The 19867-nt window shown below is 40.2% G+C and overlaps 1 protein-coding gene across 3 annotated transcripts; it reads left to right on the top strand.

Moving 5' to 3' along the window:
- Positions 1–640: 640 nt before the first annotated feature.
- On the top strand, positions 641–5585 carry dusp12 (dual specificity phosphatase 12). 3 transcript variants are annotated; one of them, XM_085439576.1, is made up of 8 exons: positions 643–847; positions 1638–1902; positions 2047–2160; positions 2310–2428; positions 2553–2640; positions 4152–4243; positions 4967–5046; positions 5200–5585. In XM_085439576.1, exons 2-8 carry the CDS (start codon positions 1640–1642, stop codon positions 5341–5343), a joined length of 900 nt encoding a protein of 299 aa, XP_085295702.1. In that variant the 5' UTR covers positions 643–847; positions 1638–1639; the 3' UTR covers positions 5344–5585. The 3 variants fall into 3 exon arrangements, with proteins under 3 accessions (XP_085295703.1, XP_085295702.1, XP_085295701.1); XM_085439575.1 differs by having other exon boundaries at positions 1608–1902; XM_085439577.1 differs by lacking the exons at positions 4967–5046; positions 5200–5585 and having other exon boundaries at positions 641–847; positions 1608–1902; positions 2927–4219.
- Positions 5586–19867: the final 14282 nt, after the last annotated feature.

Below are 19867 nucleotides of genomic sequence, written 5' to 3'. Positions count from 1 at the left end.
AGAGACAGCCAGTGTAGACAGTGCATCCGCTCCTGCAGCATAAGGCTGGTCTCCTTGATCCACCGTTAGCATCGGAGGGGACGTTTGGAGGGGGAGGGGGGATGAGTGTATATCTGCATGTGTATATATATGTCTCTGTGTGTGTGTGTGTGTGTGTGTGTGTGTCCAGAGTTCAGCTGAGACAGTGTCCTTCGCCCTGCCAGGCAACGTAAACGCTTTTCATGTTCATGTTCAACAAATAGCTAAGAGAAATTAAAAATGTTCCCCTAACCAAGAGCCAAGAGGGTCTCCAGGTTATTTATTTATTTATTTATTGGAATTTTTGTATTTATTTATTGGAATTTTTGTATTGCTCTCCAAGCGTTGTCTAGTTTATCTTCAATTAAAAATATTTTTCTGGGGTATGGTCGATAGGGGTGGGCAGGAAAAACAAGTAAAAAAAACCCTTTATCAATAAAATGACCCAGATTTGGTATTCACCATTGTGTTCCTCTTGGTTTGTTTAACATCAGAGATACTGGCTGTACATAGAGCGTATATGTAAATACGTTTTGACTATTTAATTTTCTGCCATACTTATTATACTTATTGAAATTATTTTGAAAGTATAATAGGCCGGAACTAACGACGCGTGTTTGTGTGTACGTCTACGTTTCCGACCGAGCATTTTAAAACAGGAACCAAATGCTGATGCAGACTACAGCACGTTAACTTTTTGGATTATATTTGAGTCTGTAACGTATTTCACTGCACTCACTTTCTCTTAAATCAGTAGCTGTGTTACACACTAAAAGGCGAAGCCGGTGAGAATCAGCAAAAAGGCGAAAACGACTGCGAGAGATCGCGAGTGAGTGAACGATGTGAGGGTGTTTGGGTTGCCAGAATGAGTAGATGTTAAAGTGAAAGTTCAGATTTATATTTTGGCAACGGCACTGAACCAAAGACGATCGCTACTTGTGACACAGAAAACAAAACTAGTTACTTGAAAATAATACTAGTGACGGTTTCTTTGAACCAAAGTATCCTATTTTTAATCCTTTGCTGTGTCAGAGACAATATATAGAGAAACATGGCACTGAATGGTAATCAGTTGATGAATAACAGCAACGATGGTGGCAAAAGTGGCTTTCAAGAGGAAAAGCTTTTAATAAAAAACGTATTTTAAGCCAAAGACAGCAAACTGTTTGATGATTCGATACTTTTTGTATCCAGGTGACCTTTGAAATTAAAATTCAGACAGCGGTCCAAATTTGCTTCTAAGATTAAAACGTAGTTGTATTCTATTCCTATACTTGTATGTATGTATGTATAAAAAGTATTTTTTGTTCTTGATGCTTATTGATGTTTTTATGTTCACATTTTAATCTCCTAATTTTAAATTGGTATCTAACAAATGAAATGCCAAGATGATCCAAAGGGGAAAAATATAAAGGTTTGATTTGAGAAATTGGGCAGTGATCAGAATGTTTAAAGCTGTAAAGGTGGTCTACAAAAACGGTTATAGACACAGCCATTTACTCCATTCTACTTTGTGTTGTTAGTGCCTGGAAGAATGTCCAGATTCATTTATGACTTCTTGATATTTTTCTGGCCATATTTCTGCACAGACATTAGTGCTACTGGGTTTGTCTCTGCAGTCATGATTCTGGTGGACCCTGGGCTGTACATCGGCACTGCAGCTAACCTCAACGACCACCAGGAACTGGTCGGTGCGAACATCAGTCACATCCTGTCTGTAGATTCTGTAGACCCCAGCCCACTGTTTCCTGATGATAGAGCCTTTGTTAGGAAGTGGATTGATGTCTTAGATGAAGAGACTTCAGACCTCCTCAGTTACATGGACACCAGTTTCCGGTTCATTAAAGAGGCTGTAGATGGTGGCCGGGCTGCACTGGTTCACTGGTAAGGCAATTTTATATATCAAATCGCAATATTGTGATTTTTAAAAAAATGCTCCTTTTATTTTACTCAAGCTTGTGAAAATATGCAATGTGAAACAATCGTGTTAAGTGTCAAACCGCAAACATGGTTTTGTGTGTGTTTTAGTCAGGCTGGTCGGAGTCGCAGTGCCACCATTGTTACTGCTTATCTAATGAAGAGATACAAACTGGGATTCACTGAGGCTTATCATAGACTAAAGAGTCTCAAACCAGATGTACAGTAAGTTTGTGTTTCACTTTAAAGTACTGTTATTTGTATTTAATGTTTATTAAATCCCCCAGAGATTATATTTCTTACTCCACACATAAAATTTACATTTTTTTTTTTAAATTCTCTAAAGCACACTTGCTTGTATGTATGTCTTTTAGGGTCAACAGTGGTTTTGAGGAGCAGTTGTGTCTGTACGAAGCAATGCAGTGTGAGGTGGATACCTCCAGTCCTCTGTACAAACAATACAGACTGACCAAGATCACTGAAAAATACCCTGGTAACCACACGCACACATTCTGAGATTATAGTTAAACATTTGAGCACTTCTCATTATTTTTGTTGCGCTTTCTTGTTCTTAAATTATATGTTTTCTTTCTGTATGTGTGCATGTGTTTGAGCAGAGTTACAGAAGGTGCCTAGGGAGGTGTTTGCTGTTGACCCTGCCCACTCCAGCTCCTCTGAAGCATCCTATCGATGCAGGAAGTGCAGGTGAAAAATGGAAGCTGAATGCTTCAAATTACATGTGTCTTTAATATGAATAAGCTGATGGCACACACAAAAACAAAACAGTTTGTTAAGTTGATGATTTTACTTCTTAGCTCAACAGTCCACAGTTTAATTTATGACTCACAGCCGATCATAGCAAACTATTTACAGTGTTGTGAAAAAGTGTTTGCCAACTTCCTGATTTCCTTTTTTTGGTTTTGTTTGTCATACTTAAATGTTTAAAGTAAGCGCAAAATGCATTTTCTAAATGAAGGTGTTCATTTTTAAGGGGAAAACAAATCCAAACGTACAGGGCCCTGTGTGACTGTCAGTCTGGAAAATTCCTACACAACTCTGTAAAAGGCAAAAACACGGAACAGGGGTTAAACTTCCCTGGAGTAGCCAGCCGACCAAAATTACAACCAGAGCGCAGCAATGACCTATTCAAGAGGTCACAAAAGACCCCAGAGGAACATTCAAAGAACTGCAGGTCACATGTACCTCAGTTAAGGTCAGTGTTCATGACTCCACCATAAGTAAGAGACTGGGCAAAAATGGCCTGCATGGCAGAGTCAAAAACCACTGCTGAGCAAAAGGAACAAAAATGCTCATTTCAGTTTTGCCAGAAAACGTCTTGAAGATGCCCAATACTTTTGGGAAAATACTCTATGGACTGACAAGACAAAAGTTGAGCTTTTTGGAAGGTGTGTCCCATTATATTTGGCATAAAAGTAACACAGCATTTCAGAAAAGGAGCAACATTACCAATAAGTAAAAAATGGCGGTGGTAGTGCGATGCTCTGGGGCTGTTTTGCTGCCGCAGGACCTGGAAGACTTCCTGTGGTAAATGGAACCATGAATTCTGTCGTCTACCAAAACATCCTGATGGAGAATGTCCGGGCAGCTGTGCGTGACCTCAAGCTGAAACGCACTTGGGTTTTGCAGCAGTACAATGATCCAAAACACACCAAGTCCACTTTTGAATGGCTTAAGAAAAACAAAATGAAGACTTTGAAGTGGCCTAGTCAAAGTCCTGACTTGAATCCGATTGAGATGCTGTGGAAAAACTGCATCATTGTCTCACCTGATGCAGGAGGAGCTAAGAGGGTCACATCAAAAAGGTTTGCGGACGAAACTGATACCTTCAGTGTGGCTGAATTGCAACAATTCTACAAAGATGAGTGGACCAAAATTCCTCCATGTTGCTGTAAGAGACTCATTGCCAGTTATCGCAAACGCTTGATTGCAGTTGTTGTTGCTAAGGGTGGCCCAACCAGTTATTATGGTTAGGGGGCAATCACTTTTTCACACCAATGTATCCTGGTATTGGTATTAAGTTTGTCTCGAAGTTTGTACATCTTGGATAGGATATGTAATTTCCTAATGTAATCTAAGGAATCCAAGGAACTGAGTGACTCTTCTTCTGAATGGAGAAAAGGAGGTATTCAGCCTGGTGTGTGTGCCAGTTTGAGCTACAGCTTCTGCAGGCAGTAACCTCCACTTTCTCCTTGCAGTCGAACTCTATTTCGTGGCTCCAGTATTCTCAGTCATTTAGTAGGAGAAGGAGCTTCGGCCTTTAGTCACAAAAAGGCCAGTAACCTTACTGGTAAGAAGACATACTGTGAACATTCACTCAATAAATTATTGACAATGTCATTTTTAATTAGTATCTGGGTATTCTTTTTTTCTTTTTTTAATTTCATTGACTTTTTTTCACCCACATGTTCTTTTTTTATGTTGCAGAGATACAGCTGCCCTAGATTAACAGTATTAATATTAACATATTTCATATTTCTATTAACGGATGCCCCACCTATATTTACAAGCTAGTTAATCAGAAAATATAATTACTGATGTTATCCAGGAATTTTCAAATGAACTTTTTTGCAATAAAGCTGAAAAACAATAGTAAAGCACTTTTTTTTTTTCCCCAAGAGATTTAGTTTTAGTTATTTATTTACTTGCATTCCTTAAAACATTCTAGTGGTTGAATGTTGAGTAATGTAATTTATGACTTGTGTGACGGCTCAAATTTTGGCATTAAAATGTGAATTCAGTTTTTTTCATCTAATAAATAATAATATATATATTTTTTAGTTTTAAGCAAGTTTCAGATTGATTTCTAAAATAGATTTTAAGATATTTGTTTTCTTAGTTTTATGACAGATTTGTTATCTCTGATATGATTTTACATTGTGTTGACATGGCTAAACTGAAGAAAGCTTGACTGTTTCAAACTGGCTTCACAGTACATCCATACATCCATAAAAAAGACTACAAAGTAATCGCACTTACTGAACTTGTAATCTTTCGATGTGTTGTTGTTCAGGAGAGGTCCAGTGTACATCATACTTTATTGAGCCAGTGCAATGGATGGAGCAAGCCTTACTTGGAGTGATGGATGGACAGGTAAAAAACTTGTCATCTTTTCTCTTGCATCATTGTTTGTTACCCCCCAACAACTTTTGAGCAAATATGAATGTTTGATATGACCACCTTTTGCTAATTTACAGTTCTTGTTTATTCTCTCTTCCTTTCTTTTATATATTTGTGTGTGTGTAGCTGCTGTGTCCTAAGTGTAACTGTAAGCTGGGCTCATTCAGCTGGTGTGGAGATCAGTGTTCGTGTGGCCGTTGGGTCACTCCCTCCTTCCAGTTGCACCACAACAGAGTGGACGAGATCCGGCAGCTGAACATAATGAAATAACACTTCCTTATAGTCTGTAAGAAAGGGAATAATCATCATGCATAAAGACATACTCCAGTTTGTAACATGAAAAAGTGATTCAATTATTATCTGAAATACATAATGTAAATAAATACAAATGTAAATATCATTTATCTAAGAATTGTTGCAGGTACTTTTATGTTTCACTGATTAGTATACAACAATACTGTGTGTGTATCTGGGGTTTTTCACCATAAACTAACAAATAAAAAAGAAAATGTCTGCCTTTCACACAAAGAGTGGACCATATGTTTTTGAATTTGAATATTTCATGTTTAAGCTATGAAAGGCGCAATGTGTATCTTAAGCAAATGCACTTATTCGTTATGCTGTGTCCTGACATTGATAATCACCTGCCTCATTCTGTCCTAGTTGAAAGTCTTAAAGTAAACTTTTTATACAGATTAATTGCAGCGTGAGTTATCATGGAATCAATGAGCCCACACTGAAGAAAAACTGATAATTGAAAACATTTACATTTTCTTTATATAGCACCAAATCACAACAATTGACTCAAATTGGTTTATCTTGTAAGGTAAAGACCCTAAAATTGTTGAGAGAAAACCCCAACAGTAAAAAAAAACAAAACAGGACAGAGTCAGGGGAGGGAGACAGGGCAACAGACAAGCTATGGAAGAGAGAGATTAATCATAAGTAATGATTAAATGCAAAATGGCATATAAAACACCCAGTAACTTAAAAGAGGTGAGTGAAGAAGAAACACTAAGCACATCATGGAAGCCCCCAGAAGCCTAGGCCTATTACAGCTGTCGATCTTCAAAGCCCAGGGGCCCGTTCTTTGTACCTCGCTAAGTAGGTTAGCTGGATTTGATTGTTGACGATTTCGTGTGATCTTGGATCGTTCGGTCCCCCGAAGCTCATCCACAGGTTCACTTTATGTAAACAGGATTAGATCGCGGCCACGCAGGTATGTCTGCTTCATTTATACGAAAGCAACAGCGATATTCCACCACTGTTTCACCATAAATAAATATTATCAATGTAACTAAAGATAATGCAGCACTTGATCCTGCAGCACTTGATCCATTTATTGATTTCATACAGATACATACAGGTCATTTCCTAAAAAAAGGGAAATGTACTATTAACATTCTATTACATGTATGTGATTATTACAGATGTAATTCATATTTCAGAGTAGTAATTGGAAATTACTTCGTGTAATCAAGATGGGAGACCACGGCTATAAAAGCGAAGGTGGATTTGGGAAGTCTGTCGCAGTCATATCCTGTCCGTATACGCGAGCAGCCCATTGCGGAAGGTGCAAGATTGATAAGGAGAGTTTCCAGAATTCAGCGTATATTGCGGGACAGACAGGATCCTTTAGCTCAGCGCGACAGTGTGCTCATTGAGAGATGTCGATTTTCCCGTGAGGGTATTATTCACTTAACCAACTTGTTGACGAGGGGGTGCAGGACCACCACCTGTCTTTTTTTTGCTCTGCCCTTTTCTTGGTTGCTGTTATAAACAAACAGATTATTCCAGGGTCTCTTTCCAAGAGACGAAAAGCAATATAAGTGATAAATATTACCATTCTGTAGAATATTCTTATATTTCCCTTTTACTTGTTCCCATGTTCTAGTGGGTCCTGTTGTGGCTCTAATGTGTAAGGGGATATAATATAACATAATATAATATAATGTAATATAATATTGGATAATATAGTGTAATATAATAAATTTACCCTACCGCCTACTGGTGTTGGCCAGAGGGGCCGATGGCGCGATATGGCAGCCTGGCTTCTGTCAGTCTGCCCCAGGGCAGCTGTGGCTACACCTGTAGCTGCCTCCACCAGTGTGTGAATGTGAGAGTGACTGAATAGTGGCATTGTAAAGCGCTTTGGGTGCCTTGGAAAGCGCTATATCAATCCACTCCATTATTATTGTTATTATTAAATTACTTACGAGTTTAATTTGTCAGCAACTTTCTGCCAGCCCTCTCTCCTTCCTTTTGCAGCCTTTGCAGTGTTCCCTTGCGTTCTGATTAAACTCTGAAACTCCTGAAATCCCTCACTCAAGAGTTCTTGCTCTGCTGCCGAAAAATACCGAGCGCTCTCCTTCGACATTTTCGCCGACCAATCAGAGGGTTGCCGATCAATGTTTCTACTATCGATGCGTAGCCCCTTTTACGACACCCAGTGATCTCACATTACTTCATCCAGCTGTACTGATCGTCAACAGCAGGTGTGTTCGGGGAACCGGATTAGCGAGCTCACGGTTAGCGCGATGGTTTGGTCTTGGATGTGTCATTTGATCTTGGATGTAGTAAGCGACGTACGAAGAACGGGCCCCAGAGCCCCAATACAGGAAGTCTGTGTCGGCACTCTTTTTAAAAAAGTTTTATCCTCTGAGCCTGTGGGTCAGAGTTCACATGGAGCCAATGTGGATGTGATGAACCAAGCAATGAAGGAGCATCAGCCACAGGTTAAAGTCCAAAAAAAGGCTTTTCATTTAACCCCAAAACAAACTTGGTTAAATTATACAACAATCAAAATCTTGGGCCCAACTGAAGCTAACATAACAAATCCCCCCCCCCCCCCCCCCCCCCCCATGATCCAGAGTTGTGGTATGACCCAATTTGCAGGTCTCCATATAGGCTTGCTTCACCCTTTTCCACCTCTTGGCTCATCAACCAAGGGACTGGGAGCAGCTGCCACTGAGGTAACTCAGAAAACAAAGAAAGATTAAATCATAGATGCACAACAGTGTAACCTAAAATCTGCGCACTTATTTTAGAATAGTGTATTATGTGATTGTATAAATGAATGAATTCTAAACCAAAACCAATTCTTTGTTATCCTGTAAATTAAATCCTATATTTAAAGAAAGAAAAATGTAAATGTAAGCCTCTATTGTAACACTATTACCACTGTGTGGCTGTACTTGCAGCCATAACAGTGGATGAGGGGACTCGCCCAGCTCTGACTACCTCGAAGTCCAGGTGTCTTCCCTCCTTTCACTGTTGTGGGGGGGACCTGACTAGACTTGCAGCTCATATCCTACCAGTCACACCTGTTACAGACCCTAGATCGTTAATTTTAGGGACCATGACAGTAGGCCTCAAGGTACTGTTATATTTAAATGGCTGGAGTAACCTGTAAGAACTTTTTACACTCGGAAAACAAGGGACTTAATACCCAGATTTTTACCTTTAACCATTTCACAAAAGGTTAAACATTTAATGTCCACAATTTAGACTTGCAGGTTACAGAATCCAAAATTAATAAAAATCAAAGTATAATAATCACATTACCTAAATTATACTTCTCTAATTTACCAACTCTGAGCTAATGCTGATTTTGTTCTGATCCTGTGGAGGAGAGAGGCTGGAGAGGATGGTAAAATGGTAATTGGCCTGTATTTATATAGCGCTTTTCTAGTCCCTAAGGACCCCAAAGCGCTTTACACAACCTGTCATCCACCCATTCACACACTGGTGATGGCAGCTACAATGTAGCCACAGCCACCCTGGGGCGCACTGACAGAGGCGAGGCTGCCAGACACTGGCGCCACCGGGCCCTCTGACCACCACCAGTAGGCGGTAGGTGAAGTGTCTTGCCCAAGGACACAACGACCGAGACTGTCCAAGCCGGGGCTCGAACCGGCAACCTTCCGATTACAAGGCGAACTCCCAACTCTTGAGCCACGATCGCCCCCACAGGATAAAGCAGATCAAAGGAAAAACAGGATCCCCCGGGCATTCAGTGGAAGTATGCTGTGAATGAAAGACCTTCTGAATTAATCATCTTAACACGGCTTCAAATTTAGCAGAGGAAAACCCCCAAAATATACAAAACCAACTTGCAGGTGTACGGTTTGGTCAGTGATTGGTTCCTCTGGCATCTCTGCTGGAATTTTCAACTGTGACCTCTTTAGATCCAATCTTCTGATCATCAGAAGACAAAAAAGAACCTTGTATGTCTTCTTCACCTCACTTGTATACATTTCCACCTTTTCTCCCCCTTTTCTTTCTGGACACTAAATCTTCTGAGATCACATCCTGCCTCACCCACCACAGGGGCATCAAATTACTCAGTTAACATCTAATCACCTGATATCCACACACCTTATCATCCTCTCTCTGACTCAGTCATCCCACATGCATGAACTAAAGTTTAAACTTTAAAATCACTTCATGACATTTTCTGTGTTATTGTTAACATAGATATTTGAACATTCAGTCATATATGGGTACACTCCTTCGTTTCATTCAGTTTATGTAATTCTACTTCAGTTAGATATCTTCAACATATTCTCACATGAACATTCAGTTTTAAAATGATGCCTTTTTAATTCAAATCAAGAGGATTACTTGCTTTTATTTCTTTCTTTTATTCAAAATCATAATGGGTGAGACACACACTAGTCTGCCAAGGTCAGAGCCAGATCATGTCCTCACAAAAATCAGACATTAGAACAGTTATTTCCACTACTCAAACTACATTTGTCATTTAACATACCATACTAATCAGACTTCTACTTTGGCTTCAGTAAATCATTTTTTAAGAATAAAAATGATTTACTATTAGCAAATAAGGGAAAAGCGTTTTACCTCCTCTCAGATGGAATAAGAGGAAACAGCCAGGGGAACTTCAGTCTCTATCGGTCCCACCTCTTTCACACAGCATAACCAAGGGAGGATTCACATGAGCAGGCCCTATCAAAAAAGCAAAGTTTTAAGAAATATCTCAAAAGTAGAGAGTCAATATGACCCTGTTCATCAGCCAGCTTTATCTGACAGGACACCTGTTATAAATTAAGATGACATCAGCTTGCAGAAACTTTTAAATCTCTCACTGTAAGAGAAGAAGTCACACAGACATCAAACCTATTGTATCTGTGTGCATTTGATGTAAGAAGGCATCACATCCAGTTCAGAGTCTAAGTGTACAAGATACTAGTAAATGCACTAGTAATTATATAGTGCATTTGAGCACGCAACCTTCTGCTACATCCCACTCACCCAGTCACTTACACACACACATTCATACAGTGTTTTGTATCTATGCCTTTAATCTAACACACACACACACACACACACACACACACACACACACACACACACACACACACACACACACCACTCATTCCCAGTATCTTTTCAAAGGACACGTCAACAAATGGAGTTGATCAGTCCACTGACCTTCCGTGTAGTAGAGGACCTTGTCAAGCACCCGAGCTACAGCTGCCCCAACACTGAAACCTCAAATTGTGAAGTTTTTCCATCTGTCCACTAGATGGAGCTAATTGATTATATAAACTTTTGGCTGCTTTGTGTTTTATGCTTACCTGCAGTAGTAGGACAGAAATTTCAAAGCTCAATGGGAGAATCCTGCAACAGCAAAGATGGTGATGGAACTGAAAAAAATCCTAGGATTTTTTTTTTTACTTCAGAATTGAGCTGGTTAAAAGGTAAATACTGCTTTGAAGTAACTGCTCGAATAAGTGCTCTGAGCTATTTCAAGCTGGTTGCTGAGCAGTTAACACCTGCTTCTGGTAGTGTGTGATTTACATTTTCTAAATGTGTGACATCTTCCAGCTGTTCCACTGATTCTTTACTAGACTGAAAATAACATTGCTCTGACAATGGCAAAATTCATTGGAGTAAGAAATCATCACTAACATAACCTCATTGTATATGAGGCCTTTCTGTTTGTGTGAGAACACCAAGTCTTATTCTATTTTTTTTTTTTAAACAAGTCTGTCCATTTACTCTGATAATTTCAACCTTACCTCCATACATACTAATGAAAAAACCAGTATGGCCCACGTTTCCAAATAATTTTAGCCCATGAATTCAGTTTGTCTCTGCTGTTTAGGTTATTATTCAGAAGAGAGAAAGTTCTGCTGGAAAGCACCTCATTAACAACAACAACAACAAAAAAAAGCCAAAAAAAAGTGTGATCTTGCTCAACACTGCTTGCAATACTGAAAGCAATTGACTATAAAGGATAAAGGTTATCATGTGAAAGTGATAATGTGCTTGAGAAAACTCAAACTACAGCATGTGCATTGTTACAGCAAGTGGTCCTAAGTGAGACTGTTTAACTGTAACTCAGCAGTCCTGTCCAACAGATGCCTGGAAAACTGGAACACACACTCTGGAAATTTGGTGCAGAGACAAAGGGGCAGGAGGAGCAATAATAATGACACTAAAAAGAGATGGTTATGTAAAAGAGGTGGAAAACGGATTTAAAGTTGAGGTGAAAATGTGTGAAAATGAAAAGAGTTGGAAGGAAAGAAAGGGGGATGTGTCTGAGTTTTCCATTCTCTCATTAGCATTGTATTTGGGAATCCATTCCAGCTTCATGCACAGTATGGCTGTGCGCGAGTTTTTTTCAAAAATGTGAAATCGTATAATCATCGGGGTCATAAAAAGTAAAGATTTTCTTCTCTGTGAAGGAAAATGATTTATCAGTTCAGTTCAGCTGAATATACTAAAGCTGTGCCACTCAGTTCTATCTACCACTGCTCCCTGAACCTCCCTCACCCAACTCCCCCCACACACTACTACAGCTCTATTGGGATAATATGGTACTATCTTTAAGATATGACTGAGCCTGATTATTAGCCACATGGAGAGGGGTAGACTATTTTTAAAGCATTCCACTATTCCATTTTAACTTTACTTTATGAAACAATTTAAAAAGGTCATACACTCGATCATGCATGCTACCACCATCACTATCAAGAAGGGAGCTTAGACAAAAACAGTGTGGGCCCAGTATCGTGAAAGTGTCATGGTAACCCGAGCCTCTTTGCAATACCCACAATCTTTATCTGTTTTCTATAGTTTAGCTGTAGGAGGAAGATACTTTTCAGTCTTGACAATACTGACAAATGTATTTTTAATTTATGTATTTACTTTTTTTAAGCAATCTTCTAATGTTTTTGTTAATCTCTCTCTCTCGCTCGCTCGCTTGCGCTCTCTCTCTCTCTAATGATATACAGTTTTTTTTAATTGGTTTGGCACTATTTTCATAACTGAAGTGTACATTTTCAAATCTCTCAGTACAAAACTCACATTTGATCACATTTGTAACACCACTAGTCATTCTTTCAAATCTGATGTCATGATTTCATTGTATTTGCACATATTCCACTTAATCATTGTTTCAGAACACATGATCATTGTGATATATTTTGAGAACATTTGCTTTAATCACCCAAACAAAACAGTAAGATCTTTTTTCAACTTAGTACTTTTACCAATCATTTCATTCAGGAGCAAATAATACAAGGTAAGGGTTTCATATTGTCCTTGTTGATGAATGAGTGTAACTGAACTGTAAAACTTTACACAGCAAATATTACACTTATGTTCAGACATAAAAAAATTATATACACACACACACACACACACACACACACACACACACACACACACACACACACGAAAAATAGAGAGAAAAAACAAGTCATTTACATAAGCAAAATATATATTATTCTGTTTTATTTATTTTTTTTTATCACTTTTACACAATTAATCAAGCCGGTCATTAACATTGGGCCATAAATTGTCATCAACATCACAGTAGATGTCTTCGTTGTTCAGGCACCGTGGGAAAAATCTCCTGCCATGACGAATCCAGGCTTGACATTGCTCAGCAGTTATATCACCGCAAGCTTCACACATGGCTTGAAGAAGGGAGACATGCTCATGGGGATGGCGATCATACACCTTCCACCTCCATGTAGAGAAGAATTCCTCAATTGGGTTGAGGAAAGGGGAATATGGTGGAAGATAGTGTCATGAAGCGAGGATGTGTTTGAAACCATTCCTGAACCAGCTGTACATGGTGGAAGCTGACATTGTCCCACACAACAACATAGACGATGTCTTCTCCCTGACAGGCCTGCTCCAGTTCATTTAAAAAAACTATCAGGTGTTCAGTGTTGTATGACCCTAGAACTGGTCTACAGCCTACCACACCATATAGCATATCGCTGCACACATTGAGATGTTTCCCCCACGTTGTCCAGGGACGTGGATGGTAGCCCTTTGTCCAATAAGGTTACGTCCTCTGCGTCTAGTTTTTGCCAGATTGAAACTGGCCTCATCAACAAAAATATACTTGTGATGATTCACAGCAGCGTCCAGCTCCATCACCCTCTAAAATGATAATTAAGTTGTTTTTTTTTAATTACAACTAATAGTTGTCAGTACTGTCACAGTGATTGCATGCCAGTTTAAAGTTTTTCCAGCAAGATGGTGCACCACCACATTATGGGTGCCAGGTCCAAGCATTTCTAGATGAACAGTTTCCTGGAAATTGGATTGTCATCGTGGGCCAGTTGAATGGCCCCCAAGGTCTCCCGATCTGACCCCCTTAGACTCATCTGAAGGCAATTGTCTATGGTGTGAAGATACGAGATGTGCAGCACCTGAAACTACGGATACTGGATGCCTGTGCTGGCATTTCTCCTGCGGTGTTGCTATCAGTGTGTGAAGAGTGGGAGAAGAGGGTTGCATTGACAATCCAACACAATGGGCAAGCACATTGAACACATTTTATAAGTGGTCAGAAACTTGTAAATACCTCATGAAAGAATAAAGTTACGTTGAAACCAGGCACACCATTGTAATATATATATATACATATACATACATATGAATGTATGTGTATGTATATATATGTGTATATATACACTCAACAAAAATATAAATGCAACACCTTTGTTACTGCTCCCATTCCCCATCGGGGTCTTGACCTGACTCCAGCTCGTCGCCGTAACAGACTTGTGTGGGCAAATGCTCACATTCGATGGCACGTTGGAGAGGTGTGCGCTTCACGGATGAATCATGGTTCACATTGTTCAGGGCAGATGGCAGCTGAGAATGTCCCAGTTCTTGCATGGCCAGCATACTCACCGGACATGTCACCCATTGAGCATGTTCGGGATGTGCTTGACCGGCGTATACGACAGCGTGTACCAGTTCCCACGAATATCCAACAACCTCGCACAGCCATTGAAGTGGAGTGGACCAACATTCCACAGGCCACAATTGACAATCTGATAGACTCCATGCGACGATGTGTTGCACTGCATGAGGCAAATGGTGGTCACACCAGATACTGACCGGTTCTGGGTCCCCAGACCCCCAATAGCGCAAAAAACTGCACATTCCAGGGTGGCCTTTTGTTGTGGGCAGTCTGAGGTACACCTGTGCACTACTCATGATGTCAGATCAGCATCCTGATGTGGCACACCTGTGAGGTGGGATGGATTATCTCAATATAGCAGATGTGCCCACTACCACACATTTGGACTGATTTGTGACCACTGTTTGGGAGGGATGGTTATATTGTGTATCTGGAATGAATTTTAGGTCTCTACGTCCATCCCATGGGGAATGGGAGCAGTAACAAAGGTGTTGCGTTTATATTTTTGTTGAGTGTATGTATTTATGTTTTTCTATGATTAAGTGGAGGAGTGCAATAGACCTGTATAGTCCAAAGCAAATTTCTCCTAGGGGGGACAAATAAAGACACTTTGACTTCATTTTGGCCACTTTGTAACTCAAAATCAAACAGAACATGTAGTTTGGTCTAATACATTCATATCATCAATATCATCACAATAAAACCTTTTATTCTTTTTATGTAAATTATGATTACATCCTCTTATGTTTTAACGTTAACTTACACTGAAGAAAAAAGAATAAGCCCGAAGGTGTGGCAGAGCAATGTTAGCATTGCTTCCAATTCAATTTAATTCAATTTAATGTATATAGCACCAAATCACAACAACAGGCACCTCTTCCAGAGAAAAATGATTTCAAATGAACTAATTAATTTTCCATCCATCCATCCATCCATTCGCTTCTGCTTATCCTTTTCAGGGTCACCGGGGGCGCTGGAGCCTATTCCAGCTGTCATAGGGCAAAAGGCGGGGTACACCCTGGACAGGTCGCCAGTCTGTCGCAGGGCTAACACATAGGGACAGACTCACATTCACACCTAGTGGCAATTTGGATTATCCAATTAACCTATCCCCACAAGCTGCATGTCTTTGGACGGTGGGAGGAAGCTGGAGTACCCGGAGAGAACCCATGCAAACACGGGGAGAACATGCAAACTCCACACAGAAAGACCCCGGCCTGATGGTGGAATTGAACTCAGGACCTTCTTGCTGTGCGACAACAGTGCTAACCACCGTGCCAAATTTTGTATATTTGAGCTAATGGTAGCACTAGATGATGGCAGTATAGCTCTCTTACTCATGGATGTAAAGCTCCAGCACAGAATGAAGATATGACTTATGACTGTGACTAATGCAGAACCTGCATCAAAGGAGGAGGGGAGGTGGTTTGCAAGGAAGATCGCAAGACAGTTTGCAATACATAATAGAGATTTTAAAAAAAAATCTTCACAAAGGTGGTACACTGAACCTTCTAGCAAGCCAAAATAATAATTCTAAATTGATTTGTACGGGAGGAGCTTGTTAATGTTCTGAAGGCAGTTGGGGCCATAGTTACTAAGAAAACCAACTTACCGTTGGTGTTCATCTGTAATAGACAGAAATCCTGCACCACTCGCAAGGTCCCAACAAGGCACATGTACAGAGAATACTTGGGAGAACCTGCTGTGGTCAGAATGCTTACATCAAGTTACAATAATTTCTTCAAAGTTGACATTTTGCGCCCACTTAAGACAGTGTATAATGTCTTCCTAAATTTTAGATGCCATTTATAATGACTTACATTATAAATGACACCTATAGTAAATTTTTAGTTCTAAATAGTTCATCTTTCATTATTTCAGTGGAAATAATGAAAGATAAAATATTTGCTCACTGAACAATACCAAGCACTGCTGTTTCTTTGAAATCTCCAGGTTTGTTTTTATTACTAAAGCTGATCACAAAAGTGTCATTCATCTGTCTGCTGAGAAGGTTTCTTTAACTTTATGGTCTGCGAGAGCAAAACATAAAGTGCAGGGTTTAAGAAATCCTTTTAAAGTGCTTTAAACAGATCTCACATATGCCCAGGATTTCATTAATTTAAGTGGTTCTGTCTCAAGTTATCGTTAGTGGAGTACCTAGACAGCCTGTGCTCTAGCAGTATGTCTGTTAATACAGATGACAGATGAAATACTTCTGTTAAGAAAAAAAAAATTTAAAAATTCAGAATATTTCCTTTCATGGCCAAACAGCCTGTCTGGTCCTGGTGGAAATCCCATTTTATGCTGCTATTTCACACCAAAGAAGAATGGTAACCATTTTTAGAATACTGTCTGCAGTGTTTCTGGGGTCAACTATAGTCCTTCCTAAAATTTACAGCTCTATTTTGATTTAACTGACAAAATTTTAGGCTCAGTGCAGCCAGGCTGAGTGGCAGTTTACCTTACAAAGAAGAAGTTACAGTTTTCCCACAGTTAATTATGCATAATATTGCCTTATCAAAGCACATCCCACACTCAGCATAACAGTAATCATAGTTTTTCGCTGTTTCTCAAGAGTCGTGTTGCAACCACATTTTCTGCACTTCATCAAATGTCTTTGTTCTAAAACCATAACAACTCTGTTTATAAGACTTTATAAACACAATGATGGTCCATAAAGTCTTCCATAAAAATGACCAGCTTTGGTAATTCACCTAAACAGCTTTTTTTCAACCATGGACCTTATATGTAAAATTAAATAAAATACAACCACACTGACATCACTCATTAATTTAGTCAAGTCTTGTTGTGAAGCCTCAAAATACGTATTTTTGCCATCACCATATTGGGAACCCCAAAATGAAAACCAAGAGGTGGAGCTGGCTTTCTCCTCCACGACAGACCAGTGCAGCCTGAGTCTCCCTGCAGTCTATCTGTCTCCCACTTCCCTCTCAACTCATTTGTGAACAAGATACCAAGTTACTTAAACTCTACTTAGAGAAGCAACTTGTCCCTATCCCAGAGTCAGCACCCCACCTTTTTCTGTGTGAGGACTAATTCTCATTCCTGCCACTTTGCACTAGGCTGCGAAACTCCCCAATGCAAGCTGGAGGCCACCACCTGATGAAGCCATCAGAATCACATCATCTACAAAAGGAAGGATGAGATTCTGAGGCCACCAAGGTGGAGCCATGCCACTAATTGACCACGCCTAGAAATTGGTGGTAAGGGAAGCTCTGGTAGAGTCCAAAACACACTGGGAGCGAGTCCAGCTTATTGCTGGCAATGTAGACTAAGCTCTTGCAACAGTTGTACAGGGACTGAAATGTCTCATAAGAAAGGGGGTCAGACACCCCGTACTGCCAAAGCACCACCCAGAGGATAACCTGAGGGATACAACTGAATACCTTCTCCAAGTCCACAAAACAAAGTAGACTGGATGGATGAACTCCACACACACTCAGATTTTGTGAGCCACTAAAGAGTCACTCCAGCATTTCACAAGAAGGAAAAAAAATCAAATACTCCCCCTATTGTTGTTGTGCTGCATACCTGCAGTTTAATTGGGGGTCAGCATCTCCCTCAGCATAAAGTCATCTAGGCTTTGCTTCTCACTCTGTACTCCTTTGCAAACAGCAATGCAATACCATAATTATGATACAGCGTCCTTTCATTCTTTGGAGATGGCATGCTTATTAACTGCCAATTGTTAAATGTGTGTGCGCGTGCGTGTGAGATTTTATTTGATCTATGACTGTTAAGCACTTGGCCCTGCTTTTAACACATCAGTTCCCTCAGAAGTCCCACTTAATAATCAAGGTGGATAGGATTGCTTTGTCAACCAATTGCTGTCCAACCATCTGCTTTGAGGATTACCACCACAACAGGTACCAACCACCTTGAACCATGTTCCACACCTCCATTGTTGTGGCCCATGGTTCATTTGAACTCCATGTTTCTAGGCTCTCTTGGAATGTTGTTGTATTTCTGTTGGAGTTGGGAGCTAAAGATCTCACAGTCTGGGACCTCTTAACAGCACTCCCAGAGCACCCTCACTGTATGTTTAGGTGTGCCAGGCCTTTCCAGCATCCTTCCCTGCCACCTGATCCAACTCACCAACAGGTAGTGATCATCTGACACCTCAGCTTCTCTCTTCATCCAGGTGTCCAGAACATACAATCGCAGATCTGATGATACAATTACAAAATTAACTTGTGACATGGTGTGCCAATGGTCCCGTGCAATTATGGACACGCCTATGCTTGAACATTCTGTTCATTATAGACAAACTATGGTTTGCACAGAACTTCAATAACAAAGCACTACTCAGGCTTAGATCAGGCTGGCTGTTCCTCCCAATCATGTCCATCAGCCCTTGGGTCCAGGGTTGCTGAGGGTGCTCAAGAGGGTGCTGCTCTTCAACATCTTTCAAGAGGGAGGCTTGGGACACTGAGTCTGAGTGGACCATACTGAGCATCTCTAGTGCTGATGTCGAAGTACAAAGATGTTGCTGAAAGGTGGTTGGTGTCTGTCCACCAGATGATGGACACCAGAGGTGAAGGGAGCCACCAAGCTAAAGAAGGAATGCTAACAGGCTTGATTAGCCTGTGGGACTATAAGCAATCCAACTGGAGTGCAGTAATGTCAGTAGCTGAACCAAAACCTCAGATGTGGTAGGAGTTTGTTGAGGCGTTGGTCACTTCTCTCACCGCTACAACTTTTCCCTCACAGTCACTTGTCACCTGCCTTAAGGCACAGGAAACTGCTGCAGTATTCTGCAGTAGTCCAAAGTTGCTAATGATAAACAGTCATTCTATAACTCCAAACCCAGAGGATTTCCTGTAGAAAAACAACAACTTAAGCTGAGCATGAAGAAGTGAAGAATGAAGAATTTTTTTGAGAAAATGACCACAGACTAATAAAGCAGATGTATCGTGATGAGACACACAAATAAGCAGAGAATATATGTGGATGTCACCTTTTGCCATTTATCGCTATCACATCACAAGATTACTTACATTAACCTACTTCGTGTAACGTGATCCAAGACCTGCAGGACCTCCAGGAAAAGCAAAGAAGTGACATGATGGAGGATGTGAGTCACATTCAAACTTCAACTGTGTGACTCTGTGGTCTGTATGTCTGGACTCATGGAGCAGGATGTCTATTTAGAAAGCACTCAGCAGGCATTTGCTGCTCTGACTGGGCTTAGAGGAAAGGTGACTTAGGCTATCATTATGCAAACAATTGTTTTGGCACAGAAGTAAGAGTCTTTGTAAAGTGAAATCTTTGCAGATTAGTTCAAGAACTACTTTTCAAGCTATTTCTGTCTTTCTGCCTCATTTATACTTCTCTGCCTTTGGCTGTAGACAGACACGGCAAACAAAGTTATTTTCCTTTCCGAGTGATTGATGTGTGATTTAACATCCTCTTGCTTCCAACAATTTCTTATTTTCAGTCTGTTCTTCAAAGATCTTTACTTCCATAAGCTACCTAAGCTGCTTGTTATTTTTGTCTTGTCTCCATTACCACACCACAACCACAACAAGGTTATTCCTGCAAGTACTTTGGCTGTATTTCTCAGTCTGTCTGAGAAGC

This window comes from Copadichromis virginalis, linkage group LG18 (assembly GCF_057382275.1).
Source record: "Copadichromis virginalis isolate Kocher_CV1m ecotype Utaka linkage group LG18, C_Virginalis_male_GT1.1, whole genome shotgun sequence".
Lineage (NCBI taxonomy): Eukaryota > Metazoa > Chordata > Actinopteri > Cichliformes > Cichlidae > Copadichromis > Copadichromis virginalis.
This window is presented reverse-complemented; position numbering and strand designations above follow the sequence as displayed.

Coding starts and splice junctions, on each gene's coding strand:
- dusp12 (XM_085439576.1), top strand. CDS start 1,640: ATGATTCTGGTGGACCCTGGGCTGTACATCGGCACTGCAGCTAACCTC. Junction 1,903..2,046: donor CGGGCTGCACTGGTTCACTG/GTAAGGCAATTT, acceptor TGTGTGTTTTAG/TCAGGCTGGTCGGAGTCGCA. Junction 5,047..5,199: donor TTGGAGTGATGGATGGACAG/GTAAAAAACTTG, acceptor GTGTGTGTGTAG/CTGCTGTGTCCTAAGTGTAA.